Consider the following 27,141-nt stretch of genomic DNA (forward strand, 5'->3'; position numbering starts at 1 on the left):
ATGTCATGCCTCTATTTAATATATTTATAAAATATTTATATAAAGTGGTTATAATTAAACAATCATCAATCTATTTCGGAAAAAAATATTCTTTCACATAAAACTAGTAAAAGATAAAAACTCAGTTATGTTAATATTTATTACTCATGATTTCAAATTGATTTACAACACTAATTTTGTCAAATAATTAATTAATTAATAGTATAAATAATTTTATGAATTATATAATGACACATGATAAATATAGATTGATAACTAATGCTCACATTTATGGTGAAAAAAAAAGGAAAAGAAAAGGCAGGGCAACAAATTACGATTTTAACTCGCATGCATGAGTCCCCAAATAATTTCCGTACACCTACTGTCAAAGGCGAATACGTGTATGGCATCACCGGGTTGGCTATCCAAGACTCGGTTAAGCAGTTAAAAGATCAGAGGTTTTCTGTTTGTGCGAAATTGCAGTTGGTAGTGAATTATGGTTGTGGACCCGTTTATTCCACGATCACCGACTTTAGCGGGACCCATTGGCCGCCCATCTCCTTTTTCAAAAGTTTGGACGGCGTGATCGACTGATCGCAGCTTGTTTTAACAGCAAGTGCTTTACACGGCTCCAGTAACCAGCGTTGATTTTGGCACGGCTGAGTCATTTGGCCCGGTGCGTGGAACCCACACATGAATTCACAGATTTAAAACCAACATTCCCCTATAATTCAATCTCAACACTGCGGTTCGGGGTTTAAAATAAATAAAAATGTGTGATAAATCTTTATGTATTTTTCGGAAACTTAGAATTTAATTTTTCTATTTTTTAAATTTTAAAATTTAAATTTAATTTTTAATTCTATTAAATTTATCGGTGACATTTTCAAATAAAAAATTCATCTGATAATTATATAATTAAAAATAATATTATAATTAACTTAAAATTAATAAAAATAATAATAACATTAACAATTAAACTTGAATTTTAAAATTTTAAAATTACAAAATTAAGTTCTTAAAATGTACATATTTTAACCAAAAAGCATTTCGTTAGCAAATATTGAAATATTTAGATGGATAGATATTTATTCTCGAGTTTTATAGTATGCATGTGAATCTTTAGTTTAGAATATGTAATTTTTAAAATTTTCGTTATATTTTGTCTTTGTTGAATTTTATTTTATAGTTACTTAGAATTTATATACGTAATTATATAATTAAACATAGTTGATTATAAATTCATTTTAAAATTTTAAATTTATTTATTAACTGACTTAAATTAAAAGACCATTATTAACATTTAAATTTACTAATTTTTAATATCACTTGATTTTATAATTTTTAATTCATTAAATAATATAATTTTATAATTTAAAATATTTTTACTAATTAAATGAGGATAAATTCAAAATTCAGATGAATATCTATATTTAAAATTTTTATCGGAAAAAGTGAAATAATTTCCCAAATTTTAATATAACAAAAAACAATTAAAAAGCAAATCCACAGTATTTAAATAAACAGAATACAAATTAAATAAATATTAATGGTTGTGCGTGGTTGGGCCTTGGGCGGCCAGTCATGCGCCCAACCCTAACTTCTAGGATAAATATATTATTTTATTTTATTTATTGGCCGCATTTTTTTTTCTTCGGCCAAATTTGGCGGCATTTAGTTTAATGATTTATTATTATTATTATTATTTATGAGTTGAAACAAAGATTAAAAGCTCTAAAATATAAATAGTTCAAAATTAGCTCAATGTTGTAGGTTGTTTCATTTTCCTTTTACAAAAATAAAACATTCTAGATTTAATCAACTCTAATAAAATTCAACTGATAAGTAATTGATTTAAATAGAACATTTAATAGATTTGTAGTTTTCAATTTTCAATTTCATCCAATCCAACGGATGTATAATTAAATGATAACTATATTATATTTTTCATGTTAATTATATATTTGGTTGCATAAGTCAAGGAAATACAAACTGGCATTTAAATTCCATAAATTTATTTATTTATTAAGAGTCTAAAATTGAATTCTAAAAATATTTGAAAAATCATTGCATGTTTAGTATTTGGAATTACTTTATATTATTGTGATTTTGAATTGACCCTTCACCCGAGTTTATATATATATATTTGTTTATATATTAATGTTGCTTTTAATATTCGTATACAAAATTTAAGAGATGAAATATCAAGTATTATATGCATATAAATTGGGTAAAAGTATCATAAAATTAGTTGGGCTATATTTTGGAATATATTTTAATTTATTTACTGAATAAATGAGTAAATTAGCTCATATATGTTAGATGTGTGAATAAAATAGTCATTTTGTTAAAATTTGATATTTATATATAAGGTATAATAATACATTTGTCCCTTAATCTTTACACATTTATTCAATTTGACCCTTACACTTTGTGGAATGTGTCTCGCATTTATCGGATGTTTTTCAAGCACTTACTGGAGATAGACGCGCGATGTCACGACGAAGAGTTACGTGACATTAATTGTTCAATCATGCCGAATCTCGTCAAATGAGGTAGGATGAGTCATCAACTAGAGACTCGAGTGAGAGTAGTTTTATCGGTTTGTTAAGGGGTCTCCTTCCCCTGTTCTTTCACCAACGGATTTTGTCTCAAATTCTCATTTTCTTGCCAACCATGATACTATTGGTCAGAACATTGGGGTTTCATTTTTTGTTTCTTTTGTTGCTCTTGTTAGTTTCTTTCAAGGTAGGGACATAGTTAGGGGATGGCAAAGACTTTGGTCCTCCTAAAATGAAAAATTTTCATTTTGGTCATTTACATTTCTTTTAAAATTTTAAATTAATAAAGTTAAAATTACACTTTAAACTCCTTAAAATGATAAAAATTTAATTTAACCATTTAAAAATTATAAAATATAAATAATTAAAATAATAAAATTACTATCATAAAAATTACAATTTAATTTTCACCCATACAAAAATTTTGTTGCTTCCTCCTTGTGATAAATAGAAAAGGCGCTACCACAGTCGCATGAGTTGTCATTGGAATTTGGTTTCATTGCACTAGCTTTTGTTTTAGCCAATGGCCAAGGGTCGTGGCCCCACTCCATTTGTTTAGGCATTGCTTTCAGTATGGCCTCTTTTATGGAGGTATGTACTATGTGCATTCGTTTTTACCCCTAAACACATTGATTACTTTTTTCCTCACATTTTCGACTTTAGCATTGAAAAGTATTTTTGATGACTTGTTTCTTCTTTGGATACATTACAAATAGGGGATAAATATCGTTTTCTAGATTAGTCTACCTCTTTATAATAAATGCTGACATTTTCTGGAAAGGTTTAATTTACAAATTAATATCTAAATTATTTAAATATTATTTTTAAATTTTTTTATCACAGTACTTAAACTATTTTTTCTTAAATTGTACATATGTTAGTCAAACTTTACCCATATTCATTTTTAAATTGATATCTAAATTTTTTTGTTCATACGTTATATATAAATTATTATTCAAATCTTATTATACATCAAAATATTATATGAGTTAAAAAATTAAAAATAGGTGAAAAAAGAACTGAAATACCAACATGTAAAAAAGGTATAGTTTATCATTTTGAGTCCTTGAAAAATAAAACTGAAATGCTATTAGTCTTCCTCTCCGTGTCGAAATCTCTAGTACTATAGCAATTTACATACACTCTATCTCCTTCATGCAGCAGATCCTCGTTTTTCCCATGTATTCTAATCTTTCTTCAGGGCTTTAATTCAACCATGTTCTAGATTATTAAGAACCAAAACAACAAAAATTAGTAAATAATGTCTACCGTTGAAAAAAAACATCATGTTACCTCCTGGCTTCGGTAAGAATCTCCATAGCAGAAAACGAGGAAACAAGAAGAAGATGACTCTTTTGTAAGTGGTGACTCTACTGAGCCATCTATTTCTACTTCGATGACAACGACAGCTTCAAGCCTGTCGTTTTGGTTATCAATGGGGAAGGGACCGACTCCTATGGCTTTGTTTATCTAGTTCAAGCTTTGGTCCGTTTAGGCCTCTACAATGTCCATGTTTGCGCCCCTCGATCGTGGGTCTCTCTTTCTTCTCCTAAAGTTTCTCTAATTTCCTCATTTCTGCTTTTTTTTTTTTGTCGTAAGTCTTGCATTTTCTCATCTAGGTCCTCACCAATTATTGATTTCTTAGTATTTCATTTTTCTTATTGAATTTTGTAATTTTTCTGTGATTTATTTCTGAATGGATTGCTTAAGGGATAAATCTGTTTCGGGTCATTCCATGACAGTGCGAGTCCAGCAGAAATAGATGGTGCTACTGCTTATGGAGTCTGAGGTGTGATTGGATTTTGCTTGTTCCGCTCAAATTTTAAGTATCTCAGTGTTCTTGATTTGGGATATGAAACCATGTTATTGGAGTAAGCCAAGTGTAGTATGTCACAACCATCATTTATATGATTAAACATGACTTTTAAAAAGTACCTTCTGGACTGTTATTTGTTGCCCTTTTTGCAGAAACGTCAATATATATGCATGCAAGCTTGCGTGAATTTGCTCTGATAATAATCCTTTTCATTTATGGTTCTCTGATTTCAGGGACTACCGTGGATTGTGTATCCTTAGCATTGTCTGGGGCAGTGTTCTCATGGTCGAAGCCTCTCCTGGTTAGGCTTTCATCCTGATTTCTATGAATTAAAATACAAATTTGTTTTTAACCACTTCCTGACTTCATGAAATTTCCAGGTGATTAATGGAATAAACCGGGGGAGAAGCTATGGTCATAACATGTAAGTTTTTTAACACTCCTGCACGATAATACTAATTGAATTTTCTTTGATTGTAGCAGGTGGGAATATTACCCTCTTGATTCACTCTTCTAATAGATGGTATAAATTTTGCTTTGAATATTTTAACGCCTTTTGCTCAGCTTCATTCATATGTTATTATTGTTTTATCATGTTAATTTACCATCAATCCTCTTTGCTCTTCCTTGGATGATAAGTGTATTTATGATGTGTAATATACCAGGTTTTCCTCGGGTGTTGTGGCCTGGGCTAGAGAAGCATTAACGTTGGTGTACCATCTTTGTCTATATCACTGAACTGGTGCTGGGAATTCAGTTTCTACTAGTTTCTTTTCACTTATGAACATTCTTCTGATTGTTTGATACTACTGAAGGAAGGGGGAAGAAAGCCAAGAAAGTGATTTTAAGGATGCAGTTTCACTTTGTTTGCTTTTAATAAACGCAGCCATCCTAGATATCGAAAAGGGTGTTTTCCCTAAAAGTTGCTTTTCCAAGTGTAGAAATTCCTACTTTTCCTTCAGCAAACAAGGTTCGGATTCCCTGTTTTATGGACATAAAGAGCATTTGGCTGTGATAACAATGACGTGATATATACCAACGTCTGTCACATTTAAAATGAGATATATTTCCGGTTTTGGTCTTCAAATTATACTCATAACCTAATAACTAATATTTGGATACTGTTGCTTCCTTGAGATGTGCTCTCTAAACCTTGTTTATATGCATCTTTATTTAGACATATTAGCTGATAGTGACGAAGTTGCCTTAGTTTGTGATCTTTCCTGCTTTTCAACTCTCTGAAGTTCTTTAAATTGTTAGGAGAGGCAAAGTTTGGGTTGCTATCATCATAAGAAACAATCTTTTATTACAGCCAATGAGGAAATCTTTGTTATGCCTTAGAGGAATATATATATATATATATATATCTGTTCATCTACTCGTTTTCATTTGTTTGTTCATAGGTTATAGCATTATTTTGTGGGGGAGTTCTTATATAGTCACACTATTTATATCAGGTTCAAATTATTGGCAATCATGGAATTGTTCATAGAAATTTCCCTTTTGGAAGCTTCATTGAACAAGGGAGCGTTTTAATTCACCAATGGGATGAAGTTTCCTCATGCAAATTGAATGTTCCATACAATCGTATATTTGGACGATCAAAGTTCCAAACCGCGTATTTACTCAAACATGCTGTTCTGTTTTTTTGGATATAGTAATGCTAAGCCTTCTGGATTCTTTCAGCAAATCTGTTTAGCTTGATATTCAGCTACATTTCTTTCCTTTCAGTATGTAAATTTATCTCGTTTCGTCCTTCATGCAATCTTGCTTATTCATATACGACAGGGCTTTAAACTGACCAAGCAAAGTATGTGGAGATCTGCTCCGGGTTGGCAAGGTGTTTCAGCTAATCACCATCCTTTGGCTGCATATTCCATGTCTAATCAATGAAGTCTTGGGATCCAACTCGCACAGCTTAGCCAAGATGCATCCACTGCTGTAAATTTTCTTTTAATCAAAAGGAATTGCGTCATTTACTCCTGCACATCAAAACCTGCTTATTCATGCCCACATTTCTTTATATTAATCCCTTTAAACAGAGTATCAGGATCTCTTTCTCAGTATTTGATCTTGGTAATGTGCATTTTTTCCCTCAGGGTGCTGCTCGCTAGTTGACTGCACAAAGGAATAATGTGGATGTGGTCTGTTGAAGCAGCTAAATCTGAATCTAATAAAGCGAAAAAGTACTTCCGAATGGAGGTACGGAAATTTTCCAACAACGGAATAGAAAAGTTCTGAATTGCCATCAAAACCAATTTTGCTTGCTGTTCTCAGGTTTTTCTCCTTATCTATGAATGATCCTGGCATTGTTAATTACAGTTGATGTTGGCTTATGTATTTTGCAGTTTGTAGACAAAGAACAGGAAGATACATGCAAGGATTTGGATTTTGGCGCACTCGAAACAGATTTGTAAGTTAAAACCCCGTTTTCTCCCTGGAAATTATGGTTATTCAAATCATTTAAGAATCGAACTATTGATTTTCATTTCTGTTTTCCATGAAGGTCATGGAATCAACCTAATACGGTTCATTTATGTCACTCAAATTGCATTTGGTTTTTTTCCCCCTCAAACAGTAGATTGCGGTAACTTCTGTATCGATTTATCCTTCGCAAATTGAGTCACACGTTCAAAAGGCTGCATTGGATTGGATATCCAGATCCTTCTAGGGCAGCAATTGGCTCTTGGATGATCAACATAGCATCTTAAATCACTCATTTGCATACACAACCATTGTACTTTATAAATTCTTAGGGGCTTTTTTCTATGTAAATTACCATAAAGTTTCGGGGTGGTTGTTGATACAAGGAAATAAGCAATTGGTCTAAATGTATGTACGACCTTGCTTGTTGTTTCCGCAAATTCATTGATTTGTGACATGGTGTTCATGCATGATTAATCATTTTTGTTCTTTTTGAAATTTACACTTTGTTGTTGACTAAATTATTCGATGAATTATTGAAGTATGGAAAAGCCAAGGCATTGAAAAATAGATTGAATCTGCTTGTTTAGGCAAGCAAACCGAAAGCTGCTTGGCTGCCTGCAGCTGCAGCTGCCTGATGCAGCCAGTGGTGCTTCTTCTTTTTTTGATTTTTTTACTGCTAAGATTTTAAGAGCGATTAACAGTAGCGGTGCTGTTAAAGACCATACCTTTTGGGCCCCTACCGCCTCTGTTCATGTCCAGTTTACTACCTGCGTCCGGCATTGATGACAATTGCCGTATCAGCCGCGGACTTGGCCCGCTCTTGCTTTGTCCTCTTTCTTTTACCTTGCTCGTAAATCCGATCAATTTCTAATATACGTAAAAAAGGTTTTTTTTTTCAAGTGAAATGGTTAAAATTTATCTCCTAATGTTATTGTTGACCCTGAATCGGCTGCCTCGTAACTGTAAAAAAATACTCACCTTTTCAACTTAAAAGTCTTCAACATGTATAAAAAATGAACTTTAAAATCAATCATGGAGAAGGTCTGCAATTTTTTTTATTTGATCTTTTTACTAGAATCTTACGATTGTCTAATCATAACATAAAATGATGGTCTTACACGGTTCAAGATTGTTGATCGTTAATTGCACAAGTGTAATTATAGGTAATGTGCTCCTAATGGCTGCGTTACATCTCTTTTTACAAGCAATTACATTAACAAACATATGGTTGAATCCTAAACCTAACGCCTTTAAATCCACATAAGTTTTATCAAGTTACTTGTCTAATTTGCTTTCCAGTTAATCCCATTCGCTCTCCACCCATCTTTTTCAAAACTGAGTTTACGAAAATTGAAATTAGATTCCAAAATTTCGAGTGTAATATATTACCATGAATTTTAGTCTACACATTAACGTCACCGTATAAAATGTATATATATATATATATAAAATTTCTTATTGTTAATATCTCCTACAAATGAGAGAATAAATTAATATATATATATGAACAAATTATTTCATATACTGTTATACAAATATATTTAGAACAAGTAATACGTGAAATTTAGAACCTAAATTTATTTATGGAACATCATCTGGCATTATTCATACTGCATGTCTGAAATAGTAACATTTAGGTTAATATTTTTCTCTCACATATAAGAACCCTACAATATTTTTTTTGGTCGAAAAGGAACCCTACAATATACATAAATATATATATCTGTGCATATAATATTTGAGGAAAATAATTGCTGTTGTATAGTGAACCCGCAGACGGAGTACCTAGCTAAATCTAACCCCAATCATGTAAGAAAATGTGAATGGGTCGTGCCTAAGGGTCCCAACCGCCTGATGGAAGATTAGGGTTTGTGATATATTGCCCACTGGATAAAGCTGATAAGGATGACGAAGAGGACGATGATGCTGATGGCATTGATGTAATGATGGTATCAATAAACTCCATCTGGTTGGTTGCCACGACCATGTCATGCGCATAGGATGAACCAGCAGATATAGGCAAACATGTCGAGAGCCTCGAGCCTAACGGGTCGATGTTTTCCAATGAAACAGAAGTTAGTGGCATGTTGTACAGGTTCCCTTCAAGGATTTCACAGAGTTTGGGCACTGTTTGGGCAGCCATTAATGGATGATCATAAAGATTTATGGCAGCGGTTGAGTTCATAAGCTTCTCGTTGAAAATATCATGAACTACTTCATTACTGAAAACCGGGACGTGATGTTTTTTATCTTGGTGATGATCAAGATCATGTTGAGATGTAATGAAGGGCAATGGCCATGAAGGGTCCAAGGAAGATGCACTTGAAAGGGGTGGTGGGAGCATTGGGGTTAACGGGAAATGATGGTGAATCAAATCGACGTTGTCACCGCTTGGGTTTGACTTGAAATCTGCATGATGTTGAGCAAAGCTCTGTAGCAGTGGTGGGGAAAGATAGAGCTGGTCCCGTTGATCACTAAGGATCAAACTAGGGTTTACATTTAGAGAGACGAAATCAACTGCTTCATCTGGAGGTTTAAAATTATGAACATCGGCGAAAGAGGCTAAAGCAGGAACCTCATGGGAGATAAACTTCTTTTTGATACTTGAATTCCAAAAGTTCTTCACCTCATTATCTGTTCTTCCTGGTAGATGTTTGGCTATCTGTGCCCATCTGTTCAACAAAATGTGAAAAAAAAGTACAAAAGTTAAAAAAATAAAAAGAGAGAGAGAGAAGAAAACATTGATGATTACTATGATTAATACCTGTTGCCTAGAATACTATGGAGTTCAATGATGAGAGCTGCTTCTTGTGGGGAGAAACTCCCACGTTTCAAATCAGGTCTGAGGTAATTTATCCATCTTAATCTACAACTCTTCCCGCATCTTTGAAGGCCTGCATCATGAAACAAACCCCCAAAAGGAACAAACATCGAAAAAAAAGAAAATAAACAAGGAATCAAATTAATGTAGTTGGGTTTTTGCAGTTATTGTCTGCAAAAAAAAAAGGTTTATAAAAACTAGTACTGATATTGGCAAAAAAGAAACCATGGAAAGATGGAGAAGAGTAAAAGACCAGCAAGTTTAGGGACTGAGCTCCAACAACCATGGCCATAGGTTGTAACGTAGTTTATAAGTTTCTCATCTTCCTCGGGTGACCATAGCCCTCTCTTCACCTTCTGCTTGTTGCAACAAGAATGGTGGCCGTGCCCCATCATTCAGCCAATAGCGGGCCAGAATCTAGAATTGTTTATTTATTCAAAAGTGAAAAAGAAGAGCAGATCTGAAAAAGAGAGAGAAAGAGAGGGTAGTTTCAAGTTTTAACTTTTAATTTCTATATCAGAAGATATTCAGAGCTAAGCCCTAGAATTTGGCTTAGAAGAAAATGTGAAAAACAAAAAGAAAAAAAAAAAAAAGCTTACAAACTGAGTGCTAAGAGGGTGATTTTAAAAGACTGATGAGAGTGCAGTGAGGGCGTGAATTTAATGTAGGGAGCTGTACCATGGTGGCCCAGTTAGGGTTTGAGGGCAAAAGGCTAAAATCTGCAGCGTCAACCTGTAAGGGATGTATGGCTTATAATGGGATCCCTCTCACTCTGTTAATTTCTGAGATATGGGTTTTCCTTGTACAAGTGGCATACATGCAGGCATGTGGGACCCTTTATTGTTTTTAACGGGTCCCACTTTTTGGACTTATTGTCTTCATGTAGGAATACGAAGTTGTAGGATGTCAAAACTTGTTCAATAATTTTTCTTTCTTCTCAACTTTCAGATATGGCTCTTGCAAATTAATGCAAAATCAAACTCACTGGGATTTTTCTTCATGATTACAACAACCATCAGACGGTTGTGAGTCTATGAAAGGTTTGACGTGATTGTAGGCAATGTAATAATATGGATTGTGTTCATTCAAGTAATTAAAATTCGATGCACCATGAGATAATTATTTAAAAAAAAATATTAGAATGTAAATGGATCGTCTTCTTTTACGCATTGATTGATATCAAATGTTCGTAGAACTGTCCCACCATAGATGCTTTGTGAATCTCAGCTAGAGAAAATTGTATCATCATATATTACTATTATTACGTTCTAGAACAAGATTGCTGTTGAAATTCTCTGCTGATTCGTTGCATGTAATGAAGGGCATAAAGTAAAGGCTTTTTATCTCCAAGTCAAGCAACTATGTGATGCAAAGAAAAAAGGGAAGACATTTCAATCAAATGCATGAATTAAAGCTCAGCTCTTTCTTGTTAAATTTCAAGTTGTAAATCAATTACTAGGTTGAAATCTGAAGACGTTACTATGTTTTAATAATTATCGTTTCTGAATAAGCAATGGGTGGCTTTAAACTTATATCAAAACTTGTTATTATTATTATTTCTTTTACCAATTTCAATTATAATCATAACAAGACTTCTGTTCATTATTTACTTATTAGGTTTTAGTTACCATATTGAAATGATGAACAGTGTATCTACAAATTGGAAAACCAAAACGTTGATTGGGATCTAAGCAATGGAACACAGAGGTAGAGTAATTATTTAATCTTAATTAAGGGACCACATTGCCTTAGCAATTCCAGAATTCCTTCCATTTCATGGAAACAATATATAGATTGCTTAATTTATTAACATCCAGGGGCACACCATACTGTTTTAACTCAAAGTTTCATTTCAACTTTTATTGGATTAGACACGAATATTTCTTCAAGTTGGACGATGAGTGGTCACCATATATTAAAAGCAAAGATGCTGAAATCAATTAATTTTTTTATCTACATTTTAATTCCATCAGTGGGTCCTAATCGTTATAATATCAGCTGAAGAGAAAACAGGAAATGCTATTCGGCTGGTCTATGTGTTAAAAATTTTGGCAAACCTTGGTCTGACACTCCCCTTTTTACCTTACACACAACCAGTTCTTTTTTCTTTTCAATACAATGTTATGATTATAGATAAATTTAAGGTTTAATATTTTATGGTTTATGATAAATAATTTTATAAATTATAATTTAGTGTTTAATGTTTAAGGTTTTAAGCTTGGGGTTTCTTTTTAATTATATTGATAACTAATTCTATAAATTATAAATAAAAACAATAAACCCTAAATAATATATATTAATTTAAACACTAACTACTAAATATTATCACAGCCGGTTATAAAAGAAACGGATTTTCTTTTCTTTTCTTTTTATTTGGTAAAAAACATCTTATTTGTGATTTTTTTCCTCAGCAAAATCATTTATTCATTTCATAGGAAAAGTAACTGGAAAAACCAGTTACATACAAACAACAAAAATGGAGGTATCGACAAGGCCATTAGCCTCTCGAAACACATGCACAAAAAATAACTTAGCACTAATACAGTCGAGTGATATGAACAAATCCCAGAGTCTACAAGGGCGATCAAAGTAAGAAGAGCACCAGCTCAATGCCACCTGAGAGTGGGATTCAATGATGACATGACAATCAGGACTCTACCTATAGTAAATTAAAAGATGTAAAAAGTGTTTTTTTTTTTTTAATTCCGACAAAGAAATTACACTCGGACAAAATCTGAAGATTCTCCGGCAAACATTATTATATAAAAAAAAAACACATCATGAATGAAAGGGTCAAAAGAATTTGTAATCAAGGCAGTGTTATGATTGAAAATGGGGTCACCCTAGTACAAAATGCATGCTCTTGCCTCTTCCCAAATTAAGCAAGCAGTTTTTAGTGGTAAAATGAGGGAAAGGAGGACAAGATTTGCATGGAATGGAACCCTGCCATTTACTTCCTTTACCCCATCCATTCATTATTATTACGAATATATAGGTTGAGCGATTTTGACAATACTAATCCTAAAAGGCTATTTATCTGCATATATATATCGAGAATACTGATCAACGAGCTTGAAAACAAAAGGCTAAACGATAATGGCAACAAGAAAATTTATGACAATCAATCTTTTGCAACCCTAGTTCTTTCCAACAAAAAAAATTAAATGTTACATCACTTGAATGGAATTCAGGATGTTGAGAAGCTAAATTCGTAGGAATGACAGATTATGATTATTGGTTTGCTAAAGTCAAAAGGAAAATTGATTGTTTTGGGTGAAATATGAAATAATTAGCATAGGGTATGCTTCATGTTCTGATAATTATGGTGCCAATTCATGGTAGCAAAAGTGATGGATGTTGAAGGAGAGACAATTAATGATCAAGGCCTTGATCTGATGGCTATTTTCATTTATATTTCATTTTTTTTACATCAAAAGAACTGGACATGGGTGAGGCAGTTGAAAAGGTGAAGTTTCTCTTGCCTTCCCCACATTTGCCCAGTTTTTCATGAAATGAAAACCCTGCTATGAAATATGATTGACTGTACTCTTTTCTCAAAAATTAAACCCCTTTTTTTTAATAAAAAAATAAAAAAGTTTATCATCATTCATTCGTGGCTGTTATCTCTCAAAGACAAGTTGTTTCACCAAGTAAAATTGCTCCTAACAAGCAATTTATATATAATATGTCTAATTGCAACTATAAGTAATGGCATTGACGTAATTTTCCACCCTTTTCTCAAGGGGAAGTTATGGTAAAATTATACTCCTAGGTTGGGTGGTAAATTGGAAACTATTTTCCTTTCAAATATAAGACCCTCCGTCTTAAAAATCATTCCATTTCTTCAACTAGTATAAAATCTGCACTAATTTTAGTAAAACTAAAATATGGGACTACAATCTTCAACTAGTATATGCAAGAATTTGGATTTGTTTTAGTGCTGTTAATTCGGCATCGTTTGTTTTTTCCTCCTTTTGGTAATTGGCGTCCAATTTTAACTCAATGGGAACTTGGGGTTACTAGATTACGATGGTGCTACAATTATACTATATTTGTTGCCAACTTTGAAAATTTATGTTGTATCTAACATTGTTGTCTTTTAACCATTTTAAACATGCTTCTTTTATAATTTTTTTTTGGGTAAATTAAAGATTTTACTCCTTATGCCACTCCAAGAGACTCAAAATTTTCATGAATATAGTTAATTGGAGTGTACTACTTGTACGATAAATAATTATATACATAGTTATGAATTTTTAATAACAGCGTATGACACAAGTCAAAAGATAATTAGATCAATAAAAGAACTTATCAATCAAAAGACATCTACGCTCATCAATTATATGCAAAGGACAACTTGACTCCCACGCACTTGAATAACCTCACGACAACTAACCACCCTTGAATAAATTCTTACCTCATTTTCTTCTCTATTCCTATTGTTACTCTGCAAAAAACATATTAGAGCACAAGCTCTAACACCTCATACTTTGCCTTTCATCTTGCAAGATATTCCTCAAGCAAAAGAAAAAACTAGCCCTATCTCCTTCAAACAATATGTTAACACTAATCAAATTTTTTTATTGGAATAAAACTTTAAATGGAAATTTAAAAGCTTTTTATACTCAAATTATTATTATGGTAACATGGAAGTTATAAGTTGAAGCTCACTTAAAAGCATGATATCTTCCGATTTAATTAATTGCTATAATTGCTAGATATTAATTAAGAAATAATCATAGACAAAAGTTGCAAAATATATATATCATGCAAATGTAATTACAAATATTAAAAACAAAGCTGCCTTTTAATAGGAAAATAAACAAAACTATTCTTCTTTTTTCTTTTTTTCTTTTTTTTTTTTTTTGGTTTTGGGTTTAAAGTCCTTAAAGCAAATGCTTTATTGTGGCTAAAAATCACACACATCTGGGTTAAATTTACATGATTAATTTCGCTTTCTCAAAAGCCAAAAAAAAGAAAAAGAAAAGTAAAAAGAGAAATGGATTGGAATTGCTTGTGATGGAAGAAATTAAAAGCAGCGAAAACAAGGATGTTGAATTTTAATGTAGCACATGCAACAATTAATAGCCCAACCCCTTCGTTTGCTTTATTTGTTGAGTCAGACGAGGTCACAAGATGCGGCCTAAGTCACCCAAACAAAGTACAAATGAAATATTGATTACGTAATTCTTTGTCCTCACTTGAATCACAATTTTATTACACAAAATGAAACCATTTTAGATCCATACCACTCAGCTAAATTAAACGGTTAAAAAGTAAATTAAATGTTAATTTAATATATTTTGTATTTAATTTTAATACCCTACATACACAAGAAATACTGATCAATTGTAAATATGATGGTTTTTTAAAAATTACATATGATAAAATTAAATTCAAATAATAAAATAAAATACATAAACAGAAAATTGACAACCATGGATTTTTTTTCAAAATATAAGACCCAATTATTATAAATAAGGATTAAGAAGATAGCAATGTATGAATTTATGATGTTAAAAAATATTATCTAATGCAAAAAATATACATGTTAAAAACCTATATCAAACTTATATTATAAATCATACAACAATCTATATATATAAAAAAGTTAAAAAAATAAAATAGTTCGATTGGCATAGATATTGTTGTCAAAACAGGAGGACGTGAGTTCGAATGCACTGAAGTGTATTATCCTCCTATTTATAGGTTAGGGAGGGGCTCAGGGTAGTTTTAATATTGTGTCAAAAAGAATAGATATAATCAAAACCTATAATTAGATTGTTTAGAAAAATAGTTAAGATTTTTAAATATGAAAAATTAATAGTTTTTCATTTTGAAAGCAATATTTACAATAATTTTTTATTTATTAAAGTCCATTGACTAATTATTGAAAGGCTTAATGATAAATTTAACCACTAACGTTTGCATGTTTTGTCAAAATGGTCCTAATTGTATTTTTGAACTTTTTTGCCAACCTTTGTTCTTCTTCTTTTTAATCTTTTTAACAGATTTAATGAAAGTAACGTTAAAAAGTTAATGGGGATGATGTGAAATTTCATATGTGGAATATTTTAATGAGATGTAATTTATTACTATGATAACCCAATAAAATAATTACATGTGGAAAATAATAAAATAAACAAATAACACATTAGATTAAAAAGTAACTCTTAATTTAAAGAAAATAAGTGTAATTATCTAAAAAATTAAATCAAGAGAAAAACTTCTCAAGAAACAAAGTATGAAAGATTGAAATCTTTTGAAAGAAAGAAAAATTAAAACCTTGAATTTATTCATTAAATTTGTTAGAAAAAAACATATTAAAAAATAAAGATTGATGGCCAAAATAGACTCAAAAATACAATTAGGGTCATTTTGATAAAACATGCAAACGTTAATGGCCAAATTTATCATTAAACCTTATTGAAATAAATTTATTCTACTGTTTTATACAAATTTAAATAGTAAAAGTTAATTTAATTATTGATAAATTTAATTTTGATACTCAAATAGTTAATTAGTATTTGGAGAGATTTGTCCCATTAAAAGTTAATTTAATTATTAATAAATTTTATTTTAATAGCCAAATAGTTAATTAAATTATTAATAAACTTTCAAATTCTTTATTGAACATGATCAATATACACTTTTTTTTTTTTGTTAATGTAATTCGTTTAAAGGCACTTTACCTTCTTCTTTTTTCATACTAAAAATGCCCTGAAACCGTAGGAAAAAGGAGAGAAGATTTTTACAGGAAGTCGTAAACTTGTCACCTAAATTTAACTCTTCCTCCTTGTTCTACTCATTTACCTCAACATTGTCCTTTTTCACTCATAAAACTAAGTGATCCTCAAATGACCCAAGATTACTATATTTAAGCATCATATTAATTAGAGAAGAAAAAGAGGAGGGGGGGGGGGGCAAGTTCCCTTTATAAAACTTCATTTCTCTAAAGTATGGCAAGTTGAACTAATTAACTATGTGTCATAAAGAACAGCTTGATGATGAGTCCTATAAAAGCCAGAAAAGATGAGAGGTGGGGGCACCTGAATTACAATTGGGTTTGCAAATGTCAAAAGAAATCACTTTATGCTTAGCTAAAAGTTAAAAAAAATTGTACATTAAGAAATAAACAAATTAGTAGTGTATTTTTATTTGGCCAAACTGAATTTCTTTCACAATTAAGTAGTAATTAACAAAGTTTGAATCCAATTAAATTTATAATCTAATGGTAATCTCACCCATAAATGTTTAATAAGTTATAAAGAATGGGTTTAAGTTCAACCATATGTGATTATGCATGATTCGTTTTTTTAGACACGTGATGAGATACTCTCATTACGTGGATTTTCTATCTCTTTAGGCGCTCAAACTCTTAATATATTGAAAAAAAATTTATTAAGATAATACTAAACTTGTTGAGGAGTCTACCAACTATATGAACACAAATAACAAGTGTTTAATAACTTGAAATTTTGTCATTAAATTTGATCACGGTATGTAGAAACTAGCTTAACAAGAAATGAGTTTCATTCCAAAATTGACCTCCCTTCAAAAAAATCAATCCTAACTTCATCAAACTATATGATTCATTTAATATCATCTAGCATTTCACTTTGTACAATGTAATGGAGTAAAGAAGTTGAGAAAACAAAATTTAGACCAAAAGAGGTATGGAAATTAAGTGAAGTGTAGAATACTCAATTACACCCTATTCAACAAGGAATATATAAGGCAGCCTATTAAGACCCCAATAGACCCACTCTACCTTCCTTATCTTCATGGCAATCCTCTTCCATGAAAGAAAATGTCCACTTTGTTTACTCAAATTTGAAGAAAGCTAATCTCCCTTACCTTCTTCCTTTTCTTTAATTCCCCCCTTCTTTTCAGAGTCTTTTTCAAGTTGAAAGCCTTTTTTGGTAGCATGTCCTGATTTCTAGCCTTCGTTAGGGGCCATATCCCCCACACCAAGATGCTACTTGGATCAACTGGTCCTTTACTACCAAGAATTTTATGCGACCTATTTAAAATAAGAATAGTAATGAATTAGGACGAGACCGATTATTGTTAAATTCATTGTTAGCATCACTCCCTCACTTTACCCATCACCTTCCACTTTGCCCTGAATTTGAATTTTGAATATTACTACCTCTTTCATGGAGATTTGATGCATTTATAATTGCCCTGCCTCCTCCTATCCACTGAATATTTGTCGAATTATTTTAATATATATTTAATATATAAACATGAAAAAAATTAATATATGAATATCTTACTTAAATATATAATGGTAAAATAAAAATTTTAAAATATAAATGTCTCACTTTACCTTTATAATTAAAAAAGGAAATTTCTTAATTCAAAACAATTATATTTATTTTATCCATTCATTGTTTATGTATAAGGAATCTCTAATCTCATGCCTCGCTTAATTGATTAATTTAAATTGGATTATATAGCGCAACTTTGTGGTAATTATTCTAAAAAATATGAATTTTTGGATTTTGATAAAAGAATATGAAGAGAGAGATTACGTTAACGACCCGACAAACCTAACAAGGTTACTCCATTAATGATTGAAATATGCTTTCTTACATATATGGCGTGTCTTGTCAACCCTAATCACATGATTAGATCTGTCGTATAAAATATAAATCATCATTCTCCCGACGAAAGCTTCTGCTTTGTCCATTGATCTTGGACTTACTCATCATTCATCAATATTCTTTTCTTCCATCACTCTTCAAACCAGGTTTTAACCATGTACTTTCAAATCTTTTAATTCATCAACGGTAAGTGTATCATGTTGCGAAGTATAAGAGTTTTTGTTAATCTCAACTAATTTTATCTTTTATCATAATTATTTAAAGTCTATTCTAATATCTATAATTTTTTTCATTTTGATATTTAAACTTTTGATTCTAGACAAAAAAAATCTAATTACCAAGTTGATAGGCTAAAATTACATTAACTCTTTTAATAATAATTGCATTGGTTCAATCCTGGATTACTATTAAACATATAAAAATTAATTTTAAAAACAATTTTGGGTAAATTCTAAATTTAATCATTTATGTATTATTTAAATTATGATTTTATCGAGTTTTAAAAGTCACAATATAATTATTAATGTTATCAAATTACTACATTTTGATCATTGAATTGTTAACTACCGTTAACGGTGTAAGGTAAGTTACAATATCTTTATTTCGACAAAAATTTAAACCAAATTTTATACAGTTAATTCTTATACCTTTTCCTTTTGAGAATTTTAGTTGTTTTGAGGTTTTTTCCTTTAACCCACTTTCTTTAAGAGCCATAATTTCTAAAAGTAAATAAAATTTTAAGAAAAAAAGTAAAAATTAATAAGGAAAAAGTAGAATTTATAAGTGAAATAATTCTTTAATGGAATTTTAACCTTCAATTATTTTAAAGAAAACTTAAACATAACATAAAACATATAAAATTATCAAATTTTATATAACATAAATTACTAATAACCGAACTAATATATATATATATATGAATAATAATATCGTAATTACAACTATGATATACAAATAACTAAATCTTCTTCATCCTTGAAAACCAATCATCAAAAGCCGAAAACTCTTTTCCTTGTTACCTCAAGGAACATTCTGTTAGCTTTACTGTCCATCGAGGGTAAAGAAACTGTTGAGCATCAGCAAAACCTTTGGAGGGGTAAGCAATGTCTATTAATGGGGGCGATGGAAATGAAGTCGATGGATTAGAAGATAAAAATCATGGCTGATTTTAACAACTTTTATTTTTACCGCAAGAGTAAGTGACACCTGCTAAATTTAATTACCCAAAACTTATCTTGCATTCTTGATGGAAAATTTTCAAAAATTCAATAGAATAGATATTAAGAAAAATAAACCCCCAAATTCTTCCTTTTATATTTTCTTTCTAACTTTTTCTTTTATATAACGGAATGATGTTCACGTAAAGCCCTCCCAACAATGTAACTCCCAAAGCACTTTGTCTTATTACCTGAGAAACAAAACCACTTCCACTTCTTTCAAATACTTGTTGGAATTTGTCTTTTTTAATTCTTCCAGTCACCATCTCCAATCAGACCACATTAGTAACTTTTACTACTGTTTCATTTTAGGCTTAATGCACACTTTAGTCCTTGAACTACATCATTTTTTCCATTTTGATCCTTAAAGTTTTTTTGGCCTACTCAGTCACTATCGTTATCAAACTTTCTCACCTTAGTCATTTGAACATTAAAAACTAATGATAAGAATATACAACCAATCATACGTTGCCACGCGTCACATATGACATCATCGTCATCCGAAAAACCATAAAAAATCTTTAAAAATGAAAAAGATTTAAAATTTATTTAAAAATACAAAAATATTTCAAAATAAAAATATTATAAAGTTAAAAAACAATATAAAATATAAAATTTACTGCTTTAAAAATTATTAGAAATTTTAATGCTTTTCAATTTTAGGTGATAAATTTTGGATAAAATTTTCAATTATTTAAATAATAAAAATAATAGTATTTCAATTAAATAATCATTTAAATAATAAATAACATTCTTCAGTAAACTTTGATTTATAAAGTTTTAAAAATATTAAAATTTCTAAATTTAAAAATAGTAAAAATTAGTTTTTGTAATTTAAAAAGTGTAGTTTTGTATTTTTTACAATTTTAAAAGATTTTAAGGTTTTTTGCAGATGATAATCTCGTAGTAATGTACATGTGGCAGCACATAATTGGCTGATTGTTTTTTCAAATCGTTGAAAGGACTGAACATGAACATACGATAACGTTATGATTAAACTGGAAATGCTTAAAACTGAAATGAGCTAAAAAATACTTGAAAGATTAAAATGTAAAAAGGGGTATACTTCAAATATTGAAGTGTGCATTTTGCATTTATTTTATTTGTCATGCGAGAAAACCAGTATTTTCAATCCTGAAAAGAAAAATGGGAAGAATAGATTTTTAGTAAAAAGCAAAGTGGAAATTATTAGGGAAAGACTTAAAAGATTTTTATCAATGTTGCTGGTGTCGCTCGATGATGACTCAAAATGAAAACGATTGGATATTATTAAAAGGGTTAAATATAAAATTAATACTTTAATTTATCTATTTCTTTAAAATTGGTATTTATGATTTTTTTTTTGTCCTAATTTAGTGCTTAAATTTTTTTTTCTGTCCACTATATTGAAACTCGAGCCTAACATCGTTACTTGCAGCTTTTTTTTCTTTTTCTTCCTCTCTTTTTCTTATCTCTTTTATTTCATTTGTTCATTCTTCTTCTTCTCTCAAAAATCCCATCATCTTTGGCGCTATTGACATGAACCACCACTTTCCGATATGCGTAATCGTTTTCAAACTTTCACCCATATTAGGAAGAAGGATCAATTGGAGGAAAATTGAAAGGGATTAACTTTTATCCCTCTATTGTCGAATTATTTCCATCATCGTTCTCCGATTGGTTTTGGGGTCTTGAGTTCGGGTGATCACTTCTTCTAGGGAATAACCCGACATTTTGAAGAAGTCTCGATTGGCGAAAATGATAGGGTGGCCTGAAATTGAAGGATGAGATGGTGAAATTGTCAGGTAGTTTGTCAAGAGCTTCGCGAAACCATTGGGAGTAACAGGTGTTGAAAGATTGTTGTATTAAACCCAATTTAGGTACAAAATTAATCAAATCACCACCCAATTTTTATGGCTGAAAAAAGAAAACACAAAAATTATCTCAATATTTCTTTTAACCCCAGATTCAATATTTAAAGACATGCAAGACTATTTGGCTCAAAATAATCATAGGTTCCTTAACACAACATTCAAGTTTTAAACCCCAAAAAATCTGCCTTGAAAAACAACTGACAACCTCCTTTGCAGAAGATGGGTTTCTTGTTTAAAGAGAACTTAAACATTAAAGTACAAAATAGACTTAAGCAGTGATTTGGACTTCAAAGAGAGAATTGAAAATAGATTAATTGAAAGGTCTAGAGAAGAAAAATGGGTGGGTGGCAGCTTTTAACAAGGATTTTCAAAAAAAATAAATGAAGGGAAAGAAGAGGAGAAGTGGAAGAGAATCTTGCCGTCACCGCTACCATCTTAATAGTAGAACAAGAAAAAAGAGGAGAAGAAAATCTCTATGCAACTCTAGTGTCGTCATTGGTTGGAGAGCTCACCGGAGCAAGCTAGGGTTCAAAAAAGAAGCAAGGCGAAAGAGAAAGAAAAAGAGTAAAAATGAAAACAGAAAAAAAAAAAACTGCAAATAGCAATCCATGTGGCAGCGCATGAATGGTTAGCGCCGCCACATTAGCAAAAATGTAACGGTGTTAGGCTCGGGTATTAATATAGTGGACAAAAAAAATATTTAGATATCAATCTACATTAAAAAAAAACCTATAAACACCACTTTAAAAGAATAGACAAATTTAAGTACAAATTTTATATTTAATCTTCATTAAAAACAAAAAGGAGAAGCGAACGAAAATAAAGAAATAATGAAAAAAGGAAAAAATAAATTGCTCCAAAAGTGAAAAGTAATGTGATATATCAACTATTTTAATTTTGAAACCAAGAAACTAAATTGAACGTAAATGAGGGGAAATAATCAAAGTATTGTTGTTTCAATTACATGATACAAAAGAGTCTTTTGCAGGATAGCATTGGAGGGTTCATATGATGTCTTGTCATAGTCAATAAAAAGAATTTCATTGTCGTCTACCTTGACACCACTGATTAATCCTGGGGCAATCATGTCTTGGTCGGTACAATTCCCTGGAGAAATTAATCGATGGATTAGAATCAGCACTGCTCCTGGTGTCTTCACAAGAAAGTGTCGTAAATTTCTTATGTAAATACTGTAAATCGTCATCATCATCATCATCAACGACGTGTCTCCACATGTTATCCGAAGAAGAAAACTTGAAGGTCTTTTGTTTAGCTTTGATAGACTCGGTAGGATTCATGTAGCTTGGCTTTTGAGTATGATTACTATCGTTTAATGTGCCCACAACGATAGTGTTGCTGGACAATGTAGTCGGAGACACGGATGCGGATGAAGTCGACGTCGAGCTCTTGTCGTTGACTGATTCGGAACTCGGGGCAGACGATGAACACGAAGTTTGATTAGCAGGCCTCGTAAGAATACTGGTTTTGGGGTTCTTCGTTTTCAGTTTAAGAGAGTCACGTTGCTCCGAAGAGGTGGAGTGGAAGCTGACAATGTTATCTTCACTTTTCCGAGAAACTGTGGAGTCAGGCTCTTCAATGGTCCTGGATTCCCAGGGTTTGGTTGACATCCAACGATCTAGCCAATCCCAATCTGGGCTATCCCTATGTAGCCTTTGGTGATGCCTACGAGATAGCGGCTGCTGCTTGTTAGCTCTGAAATTTGGGCTGCCATTGCCATATGATCTTGAAACAGAGTATGCCATTGCTCTCTCCCTTTTCTTTGCACCTTGTTGCCTCATTTGTTGTTTTGCTTTTACTTCTTCTAAAGTTCCAGGAATGTCGCACCATCGTTTCTGAAAAAAAAAAACAAAAACGAATTAGCATTCAGCAGATTATGCCATTGGTCAAATAGTTGGCAGTAAAATCATACAGAAGATAAAAATAAATAAATTAAAAAACACCTCGGCTTCCTTTGTTGGATCATCAAGTTTGTGCAGAGATTGCTCTTCTGAAGACACCAGACATTGTGCTCTCACACGAGCTTGGACTCTTACAAGAGCTTGCATGCACCTTAATGTCACGGCAGCTTGCTTTCGGACTAGACGACCACGGAATATGGCTTGAATCCTTACTACTGCTTTCAATGCCCTCAGAGCTCGTCTTGCCTACCATGAAAAACGAAAGGTGTATTTAAAAGCAGACATAGACAAAAATTTTCACCAAAATGCGAAAAAGTTTGAGCTCTCATGAGCGAGTGACAAAAAATATTTTACTATTATCGAACTATAACAAAGAGTGTGACAAAAGCCAATATACCAGCAAACCGCGAAATGCAGTCTGAATTCGAATGGCGGCCCATTCACGCTTCACAGCTCTGAAATCTTTGGGTTGAGCACGAACAATGGTAGCCATGGCAGCAGCAAGCAGATCATCAGCCATGAAAGAAGAATCGGAGGCCAGTGGGGCAGCTACCACGTGCCGCATTTTGAAACTCTTGGATGAGGAGGATCCGAACCCTTCTGATGAGCTCCTCCATAGTTTCCACTTCTTCTTGGACTTATTATCTCCCATTTTCTCCTACAAAAAAAATTATAAAAAATAAAAACACTGAAAGCACGAAGGAAAAAAAAGAGTTCCAGAAAATTAGAAACTTAGTTATGGGATTGAAGAAAAATACATGGTTAATGGGTTCATGAAGTGGTTTCAAAGTTACAAGTGATCTAAACCATTTTCCTGAGGCACCCATTTTGAGGAATTGAAAAAGAAAACAAAAAAGCTTCAGTTTGGTGGAAACAGAGCAAGTGATGTTAATAACAAGTGGACTGGAGCGGGAAAGGTGATGTTTGGGTTTAAACTTTAAGAACCGTTGGGTGTTGTTGGGAGGTTAAAGAAGTGACATTGAGCTTTGAGTAAAAGTAAAGGCGAGTGAAGTGAAGATTTACATAGGGAATTTGAATTTTTGAATTTCGAAAAACAATAGTGTTTACATTTAATTCTCTCAATCATACATTAATTTCAAATATTAAAAGCATGCGTAAGTTAAATCCAAAACAAGTGTTCCTTTCATGAACATGAAAAAGAAAAGAAAGTGGGCCTTTATTTTCTTAAGAGTCCATTATATTTGCTGGCTGGTTTTTATATTAATTTTGATTTTGCTATAAATAGAGTTAAGCTTTTCATCAAACTAATCTAAAATAATTTAATATTTACAAAAATACCCAGATTGAAAAATAATTACGGGAATAATCTAAAGGAACAGTGCAGGCGGTGCCGACGCGTTCATGGCTGGCACTTATGTCAAAAATTCCCCATCATTACCTGATGATTGCTAGGGGTTTAAAAAAAATTCTTTTTTGGTGTCGACATTACAATGGCCGACACTAGTATATATTTTCTCAGCCGTATTCTTAAAATTTCATGTATTGTTCAGATAAAAGATATTTTTTTATTAGGTGCTAACGTCCAGGCGACCAACACTGTAAAATCAATTTAATTTTTTTCAGTAATTTTTGGTGCTAACATTGTGGTGATTGACACCTGCGACAGTCGTTGATGCACTTTGGGTTATGATAAAACGGGGAATGAAAAAAAATTGTTTAGAGTGTCATGCTAAAGAGAAAAAAATTGGGGAGAGAGATTAATTTTTTTATCTGTTTAGGGAGTGTACCATCAACCGGAGATTTCTATTATGTATTGGTAGTCATGCATTAATGGGGTTGAATTATATAATGTCACGAGAACTGCAAAGGTTATATTATCAAAGGGAGGAGGTGCCAGTTATGGATTACGCAAGTTGGTGGCAATCTTCGCAAATCGAAACTTGTATCACGAAAACTCCAAACTTTGGGAACGAGATTCTCGATGGAGCCATTTGAAGCTCGGATCAGCGTTGCTTAGTCGGAAGCTCAGATAATAGAAGTAGTTGCGATTTGATAGAGGGCGGTTGAACGTAATATTTTTAAATGCAATTATAAACCTGATTTAACCAGAATATGAATTTTCTAGAAAAAATACTTTTCAAAATACATTAGCAAACTGTGTAGTTTGATTAATACAAATTTAATTAGTCTTATTGCACCTGGAGAATTTTCATAAATTATTAAATTAGTTAGGTATATTTTGTAAAAAAATGACAATAGTAGAGGAAAATAATTTTTTGAGTAATTTATAATGTAAAATTTTTTTACTCATATGGGTGTCGACCACTATATTGCTAGCACCAAAATATACAAAAAAAAAATGTTGGCACAGGTGTCGACCACCACAATGAAGGCAACAAAAATTACCAAAAAAAATTAAATGATTTTGGTGGTGCCAACCACCTGGACGTCGGTAAAGAATAAAAAATATGTTTTACCCAGATAGTACTTGTACTTATAAGAATATGGTTGAGAAAATACATATTAGTGCCGACCATTGCAGTGTCGACACCCAAAAATAAAAACCCCCAGCAATCATCAAATAATGATAAGAGAATTTCTGACATGGGTGTCGGCACCGCCATACACTGTTCCTTTCAGGTCTTTCTCGTAATTATTTTTCAACCTGAGTTATTTTTATAAATAATAAATTTTTTTGAGTTAGTTTGATAAAAAAAGCCTAGAGTTAATGAAGTAAAATGTAGAAAGTTTAGTTTTAAAATATGTTTCGTATTTAGAATGTAGAAACATTAGCAAGAAGGCATAAAAATAGCAGGATTTAAGTGAGATGGTAAGAGTTTCTCCTAACTTAACTAATGATTAAAGTTTTGATTCTTATATTAGATATAAAGTAGTTTTAAGACTCTTGATTAACTTTGGCTCTGAATATAGAACAACAGTAATTAAATTCCTTAAACTCTCCGGTGTGATATGCACTTAAAAGAAATCATTTTCAACATAAATAAAGAATAATTTTGCCTGAACTTATTTTATGATCGATTCTCAGTCATGGGACGCAGGGTCTTAACCCCTTTGATAAATCATACAGTTGCAAGTTTAATCCTCTAAATATTAGTAATTTAATTTCTTTTAGTTTTTTTGTTAAATAAAAGAATTATTTCGGCAGTTCACAACAATTAAAAATTCATTTAAACGTAAAAAATTTTAGCTTTGGTTCTCAAAATATTTTAATTTTATGGTCCAACTTAGAATCAAAGATAAATTCTGTAACTTGGAAGGACCCTTAACTGGCAGGGAGACATGGGACCTTTTTGAGCTCTCAATCTAAAAAGTCCGGAAAGAAGTAATAAACTAGGCAGAGCGCTCTTTGTTGTAAAGCTCATATTTGGAAACATTCAGTCACACTCACCAATCACCGTGAATGGAAACAATCAATACAAAAATGATTAAACTCAGTCTTTCTTCTTCACTCAAAGCCATTTCAATCTAAATTTCTCCCAACCTTTGCATTTCAAGTCCGCAAATGCAACAACATCACCATTACAAACTGTTGAACCAAGTTCGAAGTAGTCATTCAAGCTTTGGGGGTGCACTTGGCTAAAATCACTGATAAAAAAAATACCCTGAACTCTAAACATGTTTAATTTTTACAATTAGCAGTAGAAACTAAAAGTAATAGCAATAGTAAATGTAAAGTTCTCCTCACCATTGCATGAACAAAATGGTATATGATGCAGGACAGCAGAGGATGTCTACCAACTCTCTCTCTCTCTCTCGGTTTTGTACAACATAGAAAAAGTTTTGTTTTTTTTTTTTGACTGGGGATTATACAGTAGTTTGAAAGATCATATCACTCTACTCAGAGACACCGGTCCAGCAGAAAATTTCATAGAAAAAGAACCCTTTTTCATTGATGATGATACTTTTGACTTGAGCTTCGAAATATTCCCAGCCTTCGATTGTGGGGGAAAAAACTTT

General features: G+C 31.7%; 2 protein-coding genes and 1 pseudogene across 3 annotated transcripts; 1 reads left to right on the top strand and 2 right to left on the bottom strand.

Annotated features, from left to right (window-relative positions):
- The first annotated feature begins 327 nt into the window (after nucleotides 1–327).
- Nucleotides 328–7,301, top strand: LOC105766790 (uncharacterized; annotated as a pseudogene).
- Nucleotides 7,302–8,337: 1,036 nt separating this feature from the next.
- Nucleotides 8,338–10,314, bottom strand: LOC105771110 (transcription factor MYB24). Of its 2 annotated transcripts, XM_012592511.2 has the most exons (4): nucleotides 10,204–10,314; nucleotides 9,858–10,064; nucleotides 9,548–9,677; nucleotides 8,338–9,455 (listed from the first exon to the last, which is right to left on the bottom strand). In XM_012592511.2, the coding sequence occupies exons 2-4, from the start codon at nucleotides 9,997–9,999 to the stop codon at nucleotides 8,618–8,620; spliced, it is 1,110 nt and encodes a 369-aa protein (XP_012447965.1). In that variant the 5' UTR covers nucleotides 10,000–10,064; nucleotides 10,204–10,314; the 3' UTR covers nucleotides 8,338–8,617. The 2 variants fall into 2 exon arrangements, with proteins under 2 accessions (XP_012447965.1, XP_052486924.1); XM_052630964.1 differs by lacking the exon at nucleotides 10,204–10,314 and having other exon boundaries at nucleotides 9,858–10,191.
- Nucleotides 10,315–22,134: 11,820 nt separating this feature from the next.
- On the bottom strand, nucleotides 22,135–24,161 carry LOC105771111 (protein IQ-DOMAIN 7). Its single transcript, XM_012592512.2, has 4 exons — nucleotides 23,961–24,161; nucleotides 23,600–23,860; nucleotides 23,245–23,448; nucleotides 22,135–23,136 (listed from the first exon to the last, which is right to left on the bottom strand). Exons 1-4 carry the CDS (start codon nucleotides 24,027–24,029, stop codon nucleotides 22,324–22,326), a joined length of 1,347 nt encoding a protein of 448 aa, XP_012447966.1. The 5' UTR covers nucleotides 24,030–24,161; the 3' UTR covers nucleotides 22,135–22,323.
- Nucleotides 24,162–27,141: the final 2,980 nt, after the last annotated feature.

The sequence above is a fragment of the Gossypium raimondii genome, chromosome 5, assembly GCF_025698545.1.
Source record: "Gossypium raimondii isolate GPD5lz chromosome 5, ASM2569854v1, whole genome shotgun sequence".
NCBI classification, from domain to species: domain Eukaryota; kingdom Viridiplantae; phylum Streptophyta; class Magnoliopsida; order Malvales; family Malvaceae; genus Gossypium; species Gossypium raimondii.